The sequence below is a fragment of the Centruroides sculpturatus genome, unplaced genomic scaffold, assembly GCF_000671375.1.
Source record: "Centruroides sculpturatus isolate CEXI.00-Female unplaced genomic scaffold, Cexi_2.0 scaffold772, whole genome shotgun sequence".
Taxonomy (NCBI): domain Eukaryota; kingdom Metazoa; phylum Arthropoda; class Arachnida; order Scorpiones; family Buthidae; genus Centruroides; species Centruroides sculpturatus.
Window position 1 is genome coordinate 383,273 of NW_019384993.1, and position 14,952 is coordinate 398,224.

General features: G+C 36.0%; 2 protein-coding genes across 3 annotated transcripts in view; one reads left to right on the forward strand and one right to left on the reverse strand.

Moving 5' to 3' along the window:
* The first annotated feature begins 880 nt into the window (after positions 1 to 880).
* Positions 881 to 7,134, forward strand: LOC111633063. 2 transcript variants are annotated; one of them, XM_023377591.1, is made up of 5 exons: positions 881 to 2,499; positions 4,953 to 5,049; positions 5,130 to 5,442; positions 5,520 to 5,748; positions 5,942 to 7,134. In XM_023377591.1, the coding sequence occupies exons 1-5, from the start codon at positions 2,468 to 2,470 to the stop codon at positions 7,092 to 7,094; spliced, it is 1,824 nt and encodes a 607-aa protein (XP_023233359.1). In that variant the 5' UTR covers positions 881 to 2,467; the 3' UTR covers positions 7,095 to 7,134. The 2 variants fall into 2 exon arrangements, with proteins under 2 accessions (XP_023233359.1, XP_023233358.1); XM_023377590.1 differs by lacking the exon at positions 881 to 2,499 and having other exon boundaries at positions 4,550 to 5,049.
* Positions 7,135 to 7,170: 36 nt separating this feature from the next.
* The window catches only part of LOC111633060, a 22,680-nt gene continuing 14,898 nt past the window's right edge, over positions 7,171 to 14,952 (reverse strand). The window contains exons 11-13 of the mRNA XM_023377586.1: positions 14,464 to 14,593; positions 10,968 to 11,096; positions 7,171 to 9,352 (exon numbers count right to left, since the gene is read on the reverse strand). Of these exons, the coding sequence (XP_023233354.1) occupies positions 8,187 to 9,352; positions 10,968 to 11,096; positions 14,464 to 14,593 (1,425 nt within the window). The 3' untranslated portion in view covers positions 7,171 to 8,186. The remainder of the gene's footprint in view (positions 9,353 to 10,967; positions 11,097 to 14,463; positions 14,594 to 14,952) is intronic.

Sequence of the window (14,952 nt, forward strand, 5' to 3'; positions counted from 1 at the left end):
AGAGGATGTGAGTTCGAACCCTATCCGGTAATTCGGGTCAGTATATCATTGTTTTTAAATGTGTCGGTGCCTCTCCTTCACTAAGTAATCGAAAGAGCAGAAAATCAAATTACGAGATGATGGCCATGGTTACGATGGGAATTTTTTAAAGGAACAGAAATGTTTATTCCTATGGATTCACTCAAGTCTACAGTGAGGAGAACGTTGAGGGGAGCTGATGTATTACGTTCAAACTTACGAAAATGCCACCAGCCCGGCCCTCCAAAGCGCTAGGCTGGTGTCTTTTGCAATCTCGGCCATCCCCATTTTATCCCTTGATCTAATTCGATAGAGACAATCGATTGGATTGGATTAACGGGATAAGGTTATCTACCAAGGAGGTACCTCCCCGGTGGACTTTTATGGGAAATTGGACCTTATTTAGGTGTTACAAACGTGAAGAAAGCCCGGAAAATTTTACGTTGGCGTAGCCCGAACCCACCGGTGGGCTAAAATCAATGGAGGAAACTTAAGAGATTAAGGTGGAAAGAGTTGGCCGAAGAAATTCTTTTAATTGGTACGTTTGCAGAAGCAAAGCATTTGATATTTTGAGATGTCTTTTTGTAAATATTTTGAGTAGAACGTCGGAGCCAGAGGTTAAGTAATCCCAAGTATTGATGTAGACGAGCAGTGGGAGGTCTTCGATGCGATAAAATACCAAAAGTACTTTCAACTTTAATAGATAAGACGAAACAAAATAAGAGCTAGGTCTTCCTTATCGTTCGATTGTTTCTTATTTTATCCATTGTTTAGATTTTGTGTGAATGAACGTTTTATGCTCTGGCCAGGAAGCCAAACATTCTTTGTTTACATACAATCCGACACGTGATATAGTAATTCATTCTCTGTTTGTTTACATTTCATTAATCTCAATACACAGATGATACAATTGTGTATAACTATTTTCTAAGATTTACGAGTGCCACTTGAAAATACATTTCTAAATCTTGATTATACGAATCTATTCTCCTCGTGACTAACAGAAAAACTTTATAGACACTAGAAAGATTGACAAATTTGTATGATTATAGGATTGACACGAGGTCGATCTGCCAAGAGGGGTCCCCCGGGAGGAATCCATGGGAACTGGCTCCTATTAAGTGAAGAAAGCCCGGTAAACTCCGCGTGCCGAACCCGCCAACAGAGTTCAGTTCTTTTATACACTTCGGCCACTGGTGGGCTTATAAATCTGGATAGGGTCTGAGCAAGTGTCGGGGAGCATCCACGAAGGGCCTAAGGCTACTTTTAGTCGTATAAACTTCTCCCTTCCGTCCGCAACTTCACTCCTTTCTGGCCGGCGAGGTAGAGACATTCGAACAGGAAAATTACGAACGAGCACGAAATTTGAGGCTGCGAAATCCGATGGGTCGGCCGATCTTCAATCGGAATCCATCTGCAGAAAAATCAAATTAAACACTCTACCCAAAGCGATACGAGTGCTCGAATGTCCAAGTTAATGAAAACGCAACTCGTATTAGCCAGAAAACAATACAAATTGCTTTTTTACGAATATCTTCACAGGCTGTAAATTTCAGTGTGGAGCCCATTCTTCTTGAAAGATCTTAGAACCATTTCTTTAGTTATGGACCATTTGTCTAAAGAAAATCTCTTCATTTTCAAAGTTTGGTCTTGTGAAGTTTACCGGTTTTTCTTCGCGTGTCCAACACCCAAATAGGAGCCAATTTCCCATTAAAAGTCCTTCCTTGACAGGTCTCTCACGTGTTATGTCGCCGTCTTTCATCAATCCAATCCAATCCAATCCTCTGAATGCCCAAAAAATTCAGTTTCAATCACCGCAATAAAAATAGTCAAATATATTATTAAGCGTCACTAAATAGGGATTAGGATCTGATTAATTAAGGATCTGGCACTCTTATTCTCGGGTGAAGTTCTTGAATCCCAACACAAGACAGCAAAATTGAGGATTTCGGAGTGAAGAAATGCAGGCGTTACGCAAGCTTATATAGGGAAAAAACAGATATCTTTCGAGCTTATCAATTAAGGATTGAATTGTTTCCAGATAGCGATTACAACTGAAAACGTAACAAAAAAAAATCCTAAAATCAATGCGTAACAAATATTTCTTAACAGAGATTCTTTGAAGTAATTCCTCGTAACAGATACTCGTTACGATACTTCCATTTTAAGTTGGATTAGGACAATTAAAATGCATTTAAAGACACGTAACTCAACGTTACTTTCGATGTAATGTGTATTAAGTAACCACCATCGCAAGATATATCGATAGCCAGATAGCGTAACCCGAATGGCTTTGATATCCCAAAACCTAGAAATTTAGAAAAGAGGTCGAGGTTGGGCGCGAGTACTTTATCTAATATTAATTAATATATCGATTGGGGTAAGTTTCGGGTAAATTGCCGGAGCGTAACAATAGGTGAAGTGTTCTCGCCAAGAATTTAAGAAATCCATGCGATTGCAGACGTTTAGAGATAATTTTAGGTAAGAGGTTCTTTTTACACCGTGCTTTGACCCGTGCTCGATATCCATAAAAGAAACAAAGATATCATTGTTTTCCGAAAAATAACAGGCACGAAAGAAACTCGCATCTGTATAATTCAAAGAGGCCTCGGATACCTCAATTCCCGTTGAGGTATCGCGAGGCATCGATGCATTATTACACGTAATATTGGGATTTTTCACGTGTCTTGTGGGAAACTAGACCCCATTTAGGTATTTAAAAGATCTCTTCCATGGGGATCAGTGGCGTAGCGTGGGTGTCAGCCGCCCGGGGCAAAGGAAAATTTCGCCGTTCCCTTATTTAGGTATCTCGATTTAAAAGACTAAAATTCAGTTTCGTCACAGAATAAGTAATGAAAAATTCCGTGCTAGTGTTCCACCTTTTTAAAATCGCCGACCCGGACGGCAGGTGAGGTTTGTTCGAACGAAGTTCCTGACGCATGCGTAATGTCATTTTGCAACGAGAAGAATAATGTGCAGTGCATGCCGGTTCTAAATCAGTTACAGTTAGGCAATAGGGAGACTTGGGTAGGAGTAACGTAAGTAACCTAGATGACTTAGCTCTACTATTTCATATTGGAGATGTGTAGGAATACGAATCGTACAAGCAAAAAAATATGAAATGAAATGGTTCAAATTTTTACAAGATATTATTTATTGTGAAATTTTGCCGCCCCCACTACGCTACGCTACTGTTGGGGATACCTCCCCGTGGAAGATCTCTCACGTGTTGCGTTCCCACATCCCGAAAAATCACGTGAGATCCATAAACGATCTAACAAAATCCAATGGAATGAAAAGAGTCCTAATCTAAGAGGATATTTTCAAATGAAGCCTTACAACAGGGGCTTTTACGCGTGATTCGAATGGGGGTTTTCTTTCTGCTCTAGTCGGGACCAGCGTAAAACGTTCGATGATCCAGAAGGCGGATGCAGCGCGAGGAGCTGACGAGCCAGTGGTTTTGGCTCATCTTGGTCGCTAATGATTTTTTTATACTTTCCAAAGTTATTAGGATTTGTCTTCTTGAGAATCTGTGGCTCCCGGCCATGTTAGGTTAATTTCAATCTCCATATAAAGAATAAACAGGGAGGAAAACGGGGAACTTCCCCGGGATCGTGTAAAAATTTCCACAAATTACAAAAATGACTAAAACCGAGCTCTCGAGGCATGTAAAATTTAATATTTTCGTGGCTTTTCGAGACGAGTGGGCCTCGCACGCGACCGGTCCGGACCGGTCGCTACCGTAAGAAAGGCCCGATAAAGTTCAAACTTTTGATAAATAATTTATCGCGTCTTTCCTATCTTGATGCGATCAAAGAATTGTAGTACAGTATTTCGATATTTCGTCACACTGCCGACGTCTGCAGTGTAATTTACCCGTAATTCGTAAATTTCATACTGCTCTGAAGCCATTTTATCGTTCCGCTCCCCCCTCGTTTCGAAACTGACGCGTGAAAATGGCCCTCTTGGTGCACGCGGTACGGAAAGAATCGATCGAGTCGATTAATTTGCGTAACAAATTCCGAAAACCCTCCCCACTTCAAATGGCCAAAGTTGAATCGGACTTGATTCACTCCGAGCTTCGTGTGAATCAAGTCTGATTCAACGATAAAGTGTGATTACGCGAGTCGTAGATTTTGTATAACAAATCTCCGAAGGTTACGCAACGAAACTAGTGAAAAAAAAATGAAACCGAATTAACACTGATGTGTAAACCGAGTGTTAACACTTTCCAATTTATACGGGGCGATTGTACAAAGTTGGAATCTCGAAATTCAATTCAATTTTGGCAATTTCGCGAATTCGGTTTTTCGAACGTAAAATATGTTCTACGAAAGAACTGCGTTTCGAAATTACGCAGAACACGCGACCGGCGTGTTTTTTTTTTCTTCTTCGCACTATCTGCGTAACCTTGAAACGTAAGCAACATTCCGCACGTAATTTATCGAACCGATCAAAATATTGTTAAACGATCTACAAAAACAAAAATACGACGTAAACGTAACATCCTCCTCCCCTCCTAATGCCAAAACCCTTATATACGAAGTGCGTAAAAGTGGGATTTCCCTTCACGAAACGTGAAAAGAAACCCGCCATTTTGGCTGCACGTAACTGCATGTTTGGGGGGATAAAAGTTGTAAACTTCCGAAAGTGGGCAATTTCGTGAAATGCCGAAATCTTTTACGGTCACGTGGGCATAATAGTTTCAAAATGAAAGGATAACGCGGCGTAATCGTTACCTCCACTGGCGTTTTTTCGTAATATACTTCGACGAATTTTGCGACAATGGCGACACCCCCCCGAAAATGCGATCGGTTGATTCCGATCTGTGGAACAATGAATGATAAGGCCCGCCTATCGATCCGAGATAACAAAGTCCGTTCGACGACGATAAAACCAAAGACACTTTTAACGGAACGTCAATTGTATCGCAGCAATCGGTTAGTCGAAGACAAAATGGCGGCTCCATGCAAAACGGGATACTTGGACGTCAAGATACAGCACAAGAGCAGAGGCCTCAAGAATTGGAAGGTGAGGAAATGCGCGATCGTGTCGGGCTCCGGTGTGTTTTGTACGGGGTGGGCCTGTAGCTTCTCCTTTTTGTATTCTAGACTTGGAAGAAACGTTGGGTGGTGATTTCGAGTACGGATTTGAGGCTGATGGGACCACCCTCTTTGGTGATACAAATCTATTCTAACGATGGTCAGAAGGACAAGAATTGCCTCTTCTCCAAATCTTTCTCCTCCAAGCTTTCGGTGGTGTACAGGAGCAGATCTCGAACGCACAGGCACGCGTTCAGCATGGCCGAAGATGGGGGTGCCGTGTTGCATTTGGCGGGAGGAAGCGAGAGCCACAGCCAGGACTGGATGGCGGCCATCAGAGATCTGTTGTGGCCTCCTAGTCCCTTACTCCAACTAAAAATGGGTATGTTTGGTTACGGTGGTGCGCCGTTATGGGTTCTCGTCTATATGCTCTACTCTGACACAAACTTTATTTTACAGCTTATAAAGGAAGTTATGACGTTTCTTTAATCGATAACGAATTCAGTTACCAGTCTGGAATGCTGGGACTCTACGGTCACTTCATGGCCACCGCCGACAGGTTGGTACTTTCTACCCCCGATACCGGTAGGGTGGTGAAAGAATGGAAACTGTGCCACGTCAAGAGGTATCAGTTGGTACCACAGATTAACAAAGAAGATGCTTATAAAGTGTTTTCCCTGACTATTAGGTAAGTGGCTTTTTAAATATAGATAAGGGTTATCGGCAGAAGATAATACTGTCAAACATGTCGAACAATCAAAGTAATTGCAGAACCGATAACTGCTATAGACAACAAAAGGGGGGTTGGAAATAATCTCGACATCGTTTTATCCGGTGTTCTAGATTGTCACCTTTACAACCATTGTCTTTTCTTTGAACAGCGAACCTGGCGGCTTTGCCGGTCAGCTTCAGTTCTACAGTGTTAATTCCATGTCCATACTTCAAAAAGTAAATCGTGCTCTGGATTGCTATGAACCGGTCGACTCTCTTCTGGACACGCCGGTGGAAGAGGTGGATCTGATTCAGTTTGACGATTACAGACGGCATCCCGGAGCCACTACGGATGATGAATTAGAAGAAAACAGGCATTCTCTGGGAAGTTCCGGTTCCGGTAGTACGGACACTTCGGAGAGCACGACGTCGACCCGTTTATTTCTCCTGCCCGACAACATGCTTAACTGCAGTGTTAACTCTGGTCGGATGCAACAGCAAGACGAAGACAGCGATTCCTTTTCTCCACCCTCCTCTCCGTCATTGCATGAGGATCTATCCAACTTTGATTTCCCTTCTCCGGAACTTGACAATGCAGACAATCCCCATATATATGTAGACATACAGGCTTACGACGAAGAAAGCCCCAAAGAATATATATATGAAGAATTAGAAGAGAGTGAAGATTCCACTGGAAAAGAAACTGTACCGCCTCTTCCTCCCAGGAATACTTATCTCCACTTGCAGAATACTCTACCCGATAAACACATTTCAGCACTATCGAGGATAAAAAGGGCAAAAATTTCTAAGCTCTTTCATAAAAATGAAAGAAGAACCCAAAGTGCATCTTCTGCAGAATGTAACGAAATTACTAAAGAAAATTTGGTTCGGACCGAATCCCTTCCAATTTTTGTACCATCCAAATCTCACTATGCACCCTCTCCGTTATCGATCTCTGCACCAGAAACTCTATCGGGATTTTGTAATCCGATGCAACACACATGTGATGAAACGAATGCGGATGAAACCTCGCATGGCACGAATTTCCGAGGGAGAAGCAAAACTACTCCGAGTGGAGCCAGCGAATTACACACCATAATAGCAGAATTGGACAAAGTGCAATCGAAGCACAGACACTTCAGACAGTGTATGAAAGCGTTATCGACAGAAAACTTAATAAAACAAGAACTTTCGCTACCTTTGTCACAATGCATCGAAGACTTAAGAAGATTTTCCTCCGAATACTGCAACATGAATGCAGATCCTGTATATATCGACATGAACGGTATAAACGGCGTAGACACGCAGACTGAAGAAAGCTGAGAAATCTGTTGTAAAATGTAATTTTTTTTTTAAATAAGATTTTTTATAATAAAAAAAATTAAAATAAAATTTGACATCAATTAATTTTATTTACCCTTTTTTTCTTCACAATATTACATGTCCCAAAAGACATGACAACACACAAGCTATCAAGTTGGATAGAATATAGATAACTAACGATACAGGTAATTCTCTTGTAACCTGGTTCGTAATTGGATGGAAAGTTAAGTGTTTTTTTTTTACTACAGATATTTTATTCTAAGTTATATAAACTGAATCTTGTTACGACACTTAACTAATTCCCTTTAACTACCGACTAGTAAATAAAGATTTTTTTAAATCTTATCAGAGATTAGCATTAGGCATTTTGTTTAGGGGAAGTAAAACATTAAATACAACTACATATTTACAATTTATTATTATTATTTTTTTTTTCTTCTCTTGGGCTTATGCCAATGGAGTATTTTCACCAATTCGAGAAACACAACATGCAGAAAAATTCAGTAAATATTTACAATCAACAATGAAGAATGGAAAAGAGCGAGAAAGAGAGGAGGGAGGGAGAGAGATTCTCAAACTAATTTTGTTAATTGAAATTAAACGCGCAGGATACATATAAAATGGGACAAATTCGTTGATCGATTTTGTACAAACTGGTAATACTGTGTGACATTTAAAAAACTGTAATGCAAATAATGGTCCTGACTCTTTGCTTAATAACTGGTGGAAGTATGCTTGCACTGTCGGATCCATTGTTTTCCTTTATGTTACTCTAAAAAGGTCGGGAATATATTCTGTCGAAATATCAAAGCTGTAATTAATTTTAAGTTCTGTATTATGGTTAAATATAAAAGTAGTAAAATGGGTGAAAAACAAGAACAAAAACGATAAATTATTATTTTGTTTTTTTTTCTCTTGTACTTTATGCAAAATCTCTTATTCGAGAAAGAACGGTGAATAAATTTGAGTTTTATAACTTAAAATTGCTTTCTATTACTTTACAAAGCTTCCTAGAGGGTAGTATTTGCTATATCTAATTAATGATTAATACTAAAGTCTATCACTTGTAAGTATTGTGGCTCTTTAACTAACTCAAAATTTCGGAGCCGAACGGTCGTTGCTCGGCACCTTGCGCAGCGAAATTCCCTGTCGAATCTGACACAAGAGTGTTTCTCTACAGGTGGTATTGTCCAGAGATCCTCTGCTGGCCAGCCAGCTTTGAACTCTAGCTGCGGCTTCGCTGGTGGAAGGATGTCCGTTGTCCATCATTTTCCTGGCAATTGTCGAGCGGCTGCGACCCATGCTTGGTTCCGAATCTAGCTGCAAGGAACATCTTCTTTCCGTCTGACCGGGTTGTTGAGCTAATTTTGCATTCAAGGTGGCGAGGAAATTCTGTTTGTTGGAACGTTCTCCTGAAATCATTTGCGAGAAATCTTCCTGAGAGGAGAATCCCATGGTGACATCATGCAGTTGGTCTAAACTGGGCTGCGATGCTCGCCTGTGAGCCATCTGCTGGGGAAGGGATTTGTGTCCGGTTCCGTGTTTGGCCCGAAGGGATGGCTCTTGAAGCGACGGTTTTCTTTGCACGGTGCGAAAGCCAGCCTGCTGACTTTGTGCAAACCGAGCATTTAAGCTTTGGATGAATGCTTCTCTATCGTTTCCTGTCAGAGAATGAGCTCTGCTAGATTTCTTTGGTGGATGGGCCAAAGTGTGAGCCATGCCATACATTGGATGGACAGGAGGTTTGTAGTTTATTTCTTGTACATTTTGAGAGAATGTCGAAGGATTAAAAAATTGATCCTTTCCTTTCGGACCATGATCTATGAGTTCCGGATGTTGTAATACAGAAAGTCTGGCATTGAGAGCCTGTATTAGTTGTGCATGGGCAGTGGGTTCAGAAGGCACAGAAGCAGAGGTACAAGATACAGTAGACTGGCTGCTGTTTCCTGACCTACCTGCATCTTTTTTCAAAACTCTTGCTGGCATGTGGCTCTCGATGACAGATGGCGGAGATTTATTCAACTCTTCGCACATTTTATTTCCCATGGATCGGGGCCGAAAAGTGTTTTCGATGGGTATTCCAGGCGAAGATCTCAGGGACGAGTGTATTTCAGAATCTCGTTTTATGGGCATAAATTCCTGTTGTACCGGACTTGACGTAGAAAGAGACGAAGACCTACGAATCGGAGGAGGTGGTTTGTGAGATCCGGGGCGTGTCAGAGTGCCAGAATTATTTGGAGACGAAGTTGGAACACTTCCTATAAAAGTTAAATTATTATTAAATATTAAATTTATAAATTCAGGATATTATTATTCAAATATCAATTATATATATATATATATACAGGGTGTATCAGAATGACGTTTTAAAAATTTGGGGGATTGTAGAGAATGAAATTTTGAATGTTTTGATATAAGGAACCTATAGCCGGAAATGAGATATAAAGTTTCTATAGCACTTTGCACATTCTATGCGGTCGGTATGCTGAATGAAACAGCAGATTACAGTATTTAAGACAAGTTTTATTGACAAAACAGTAGAGTACAATCAAACTGTACATGGAATCAGTGGCTACACTACTTTAGAGTAAATGTTCAATGTGACGACCACCAACTTCGTTACATAATGTGCAATGACGAACCATGTTTTGTCCAACTCTCTGTAAGATGCCACACTTCCCTCTGATGGTATTTAATGCTGTAAAGATGCACTCCGTAAGCTTATGAACTGTTCCTACAGGTGTTACATACACAAGGGACTTACATTGACTAGCTGTGTGTTTACAGCACAGCGCCAGTGGATGCAAGGGGTGACCTGAAGGATGACAAGCACTAAGTACACAATCTCCTGTACACAGGCTCAGTTAGACCACTGTAGTTGTGTTTACAGTCTTCCATCTGCAGCAATAACATGATTGAAGGGTAGCTACCAAAGTAAAGGGCGGTCAAGGATGTCCTACTGCTGTAGACACTTTAGTTCAAATTTCCAGCTATAGGTTCCTTATATCAAAACGTTCAAAATTTCATACTCTACAATCCTCCCAAATTTTTAAAACGTCATTCTGATACACCCTGTATAAAGTGGAACAAGGAAACTATTAGACTATTAGATAAAACAGAAATTTCTATTGATACAATTGATTTGATAACACCTTTAGAATGGAAATTAGTTCATAATTTTCATAATCATTTCCATCTAGATATCTAGATCTTTATAAATCACAATTTTTCTCTCTAATTTGCAAAATTATTGAACTTAGTAAAGTTTAGACATACAGTAATACCCCGAACTTAGACGATAGGTGGGACCGAGCAATAACTGCGTAAGTCGAGGTATAATTTCTCAATTTGTGTAAAATCCAAATCTGATGTATGTAAGCTAATAAATGTTCTCGTTAATCTTATCTCGTCTTTTGATTCGTTCACAGTTACAAGAAATCACCACATAGAGTCTCTCGAGTCTCCTTAGATATAACAAGCACAGAAATAAATAACACAAAATAAATTGTAGCTATGTGTTGATTCCACGAGACACATCCGAACATGTAAGCCGAACAATAGTGTGGGGGGAGTGAGTAATCAAGAGATGCGTGGCGCTCAAACAAAAGACGAATCAACGAGATTTGAAAATCGCATAACTCTGGGTTCGCGTAACTGGGGTATTACTGTATTTAATTTGCATAATTATTGAATATAGTAAAATATTCTGTGTTACTAATCATTATCAAATCAATGACATACACAGTTTATTTTAAATCAAAGTATTTTACAGACAAGTATTGTCATCAAAATTTAAAAATTATGACCTTTTCCCCGTGTTTAAATTTAATTTAAGTAGCAAATTTTGTATAATGAAAAAATAATGAAACAAACCTGCAAAAGAAGTTGGTCTTTTCTGTATGGGAGGATAAATAATTGGTTTTGTATTTATATCATTTTGAATTGGAGGAGGTGGAGTGAGAGGAGGACTCCAATCGGCAAACTCAGTTTTGGATGTAATGTCTTTTATTACAAAATAAATAAAAATATAAGAAATGGCGATGCAAATTAAGCATAAATAATACAACAAAATTAAATAAAATAATCATGAAATAAAAATTTAAAAAAAAATTGAATAAAGACCAAGTTTAAATTAAAATAAATATGTAAATTATTGCAAAAACAAGCTGAAATAACAAAAAATAATAATGTTACAATGAAAAATTAATAATTTGTTTATTGAATTAAAAAATGTGTACTAAAGAAAATAAATTATAGATTATTTTGAAGATTAAAAAAATTGCATTTTGTAACTTTGTGATATCAATTTAAGAATCAGTGACATATGATTAACAAATTGTATATTCAATGATTTTTCAAATTAATCATTTAAATATATTAAATAAATGTATATTGTGTGTTGTATATACAAGTACATACACAAAATTTGCATATATTTGTAAAATGTAGAATTTATAATTTATTGGTAAATTTATCAAACAAGATAAGTAATTTTTTGTCTTTTTACATGAAGTGTAGTGTATACAATGTTCAGAAATGCTGAATAAACATGATAATTTGTTCAAATAATTTTCTTACATGCTGGATAGGATGTCAAGAAACTGTATAAGAGTGACAGAAGAAAAACTAATTTCATTCCTTTATATTTTTGTTTCAGTAATCAAATGAAAGTATTAGATTACACCAGTGATTCTCAACCTTTCTGAGGACATGGAATGCCTCATTCATAAGTATTAACACAATCATGATGTAAATGCAGAATATATTCTCCTATTACCCACTAAGAAATTTGTGAATAGTTTCTCATAATTTAATTTATAATTCTAGATTTAAGCTGTTCTAAAATGTTTATTAAATAAAAATTAAAAAATTCTATACTCTGCAAACTGCTCTGTTCAGAATTCAGAGCTAAAACTGATTTTTAATTCATTGAAAATGAATTCTATTTGTTTTAAATCTTTCTACAAATACAGTAGACCTGCGGTAATCCGGCACTCCCTATAATCCGACACACCTATATGCAGCTCGGTATGCAATGGGCTGAAGAGAATGGTGCATCATACAATGAACTTTTACTTCTGAGGAGACTGAGAGACAAGGCCTTACTCTTGTGTTTAGCCAATGTAAAACAAAAGAAAATTGATGAATATTTGATGCACCATAAATTTATTTATTTATCCATTTTTAAACTAAGATCATACATAGTATGAACTTAGTTTAAAAATGTACCTTGGAAATACTTACATGTGTTGTATGTAATTGATTGGCATCAATATGTTTAGTTATTATTTTTTTGCAAGTGCTATAGTGTTAATGACGTTAATTTTATAATAAATCCTATGCTATCTATTGTGTTGTTTAATTCACTAAGTCCTATATTGTATATTATGTAGTACATATAGATTTGATCTTACCATTTGTAATTTGTCAGATTACAAGATACTCCTTTTCAAAAAAGTTCTGGACTACAAGGGGTCGGTGGCAGTACTCTATAGTCTGACAAATTCGATCATCTGACACCACCTTGCAAAATGTTTGTCAGATTACTGTGGGTCTACTGTATAATTTCTTTTTATTAGCAATTTAAAGTGCAATGATCTGCTTATAAATATTTTAATTTTATATTCATTATTCTTAAATTTTTATGTTTATTGTAAAATTAAAATGTTATGTAAAATCTTGGCCACACACTAATTAATTAATAATAAATCAGAACATAAAACTTGCTTCAGCCATCTTTCAACATACAGGAACTGACTTAATAATTATTTAACAAAGTTTTTTAAAGCTTAATTTACAGTTAAAAGCTTTTGTTTTTTTATTTATTACCACATCTTACATAGTTTCATTTAAAAATCTCAAAATTTAATTAGAATTTTTTCCAATATCATATACCATAATCTGCTGTCAATAAGATAAGAATTTATAAATTGAATAGCNCATACAATGAACTTTTACTTCTGAGGAGACTGAGAGACAAGGCCTTACTCTTGTGTTTAGCCAATGTAAAACAAAAGAAAATTGATGAATATTTGATGCACCATAAATTTATTTATTTATCCATTTTTAAACTAAGATCATACATAGTATGATCTTAGTTTAAAAATGTACCTTGGAAATACTTACATGTGTTGTATGTAATTGATTGGCATCAATATGTTTAGTTATTATTTTTTTGCAAGTGCTATAGTGTTAATGACGTTAATTTTATAATAAATCCTATGCTATCTATTGTGTTGTTTAATTCACTAAGTCCTATATTGTATATTATGTAGTACATATAGATTTGATCTTACCATTTGTAATTTGTCAGATTACAAGATACTCCTTTTCAAAAAAGTTCTGGACTACAAGGGGTCGGTGGCAGTACTCTATAGTCTGACAAATTCGATCATCTGACACCACCTTGCAAAATGTTTGTCAGATTACTGTGGGTCTACTGTATAATTTCTTTTTATTAGCAATTTAAAGTGCAATGATCTGCTTATAAATATTTTAATTTTATATTCATTATTCTTAAATTTTTATGTTTATTGTAAAATTAAAATGTTATGTAAAATCTTGGCCACACACTAATTAATTAATAATAAATCAGAACATAAAACTTGCTTCAGCCATCTTTCAACATACAGGAACTGACTTAATAATTATTTAACAAAGTTTTTTAAAGCTTAATTTACAGTTAAAAGCTTTTGTTTTTTTATTTATTACCACATCTTACATAGTTTCATTTAAAAATCTCAAAATTTAATTAGAATTTTTTCCAATATCATATACCATAATCTGCTGTCAATAAGATAAGAATTTATAAATTGAATAGCCATTGATATACAGTAACTTTATATCTTTAAATTAAATTGAAACTTAATTAGATATCACTTTAAATGCACATGATTTGTTCTATTTATATTGTATGATATATATCAATATTACAGCTGGTCTGTTCTCTGTTGTGTAATAATATAATTACACAACAGATATAATTATTCTTTTCTAAATTTCAAAAATTTTTCAGAAATAAGATTCGATGATAAATTTAATTTTCATTTCATAAATTTCATTGTTAAAATTTTTTATTTACATGCCAATTTGTAAAAGTTACTGAATAAATAAATGTTAATTATTGAATGGATTTATGACAACATTAAAGATGACTTTTAAAAAATGTAGAATATAATTGATCATCATTTGCAGTTTAGAATAAAAATATATATTTTATAAATAACCATCTTAATTTTAGCTAATATTCTGTAAAATTTTATTTAGGTTTTATCTAAAAAAAATCAAACAAAAGTAATATTAATTATATATGATAGTTAATTGTTTATTATAACCCCAATTTTTAAGCAACGTATATATTTCAACATACCTTCAGTTATTGGAGGTGGTGGTGGAGGAAGGTCCATAGAATCATCAGAAGGATTATCATTTTGTTGTAGTTGCTGTTGTAGTAATAAACTCTGTGCCAGAATAGCAGCCAGATCTTTTTGAAATGCTGACTAAAAAATGTAAATATTTTTTACTAAATTTCTAATATTTAACAGAAATTTAAAAAATTTTAATTACTTTATTTATTATTATTATTTATATTCATATTACAGTGGTACCTCAGGATACGAAATTAATCCGTTCTGAAACTGAAATAGTATCATGAAAATGTCGTAAGGTGAATCATTTTTTCCCATACGATTACATGTAAAACCAAATAATTCGTTCCAACACTAAAAACACACCTAAATTAAAGCTAAGTTGTACATTAAAAAAAAATTAACTGTAGTAAGGAAAACACTGAAAAATGCATTTTGTAGTTGTAAATGTATAAATAACCATAATAGAATAATAATTGATAAAAAAAAAA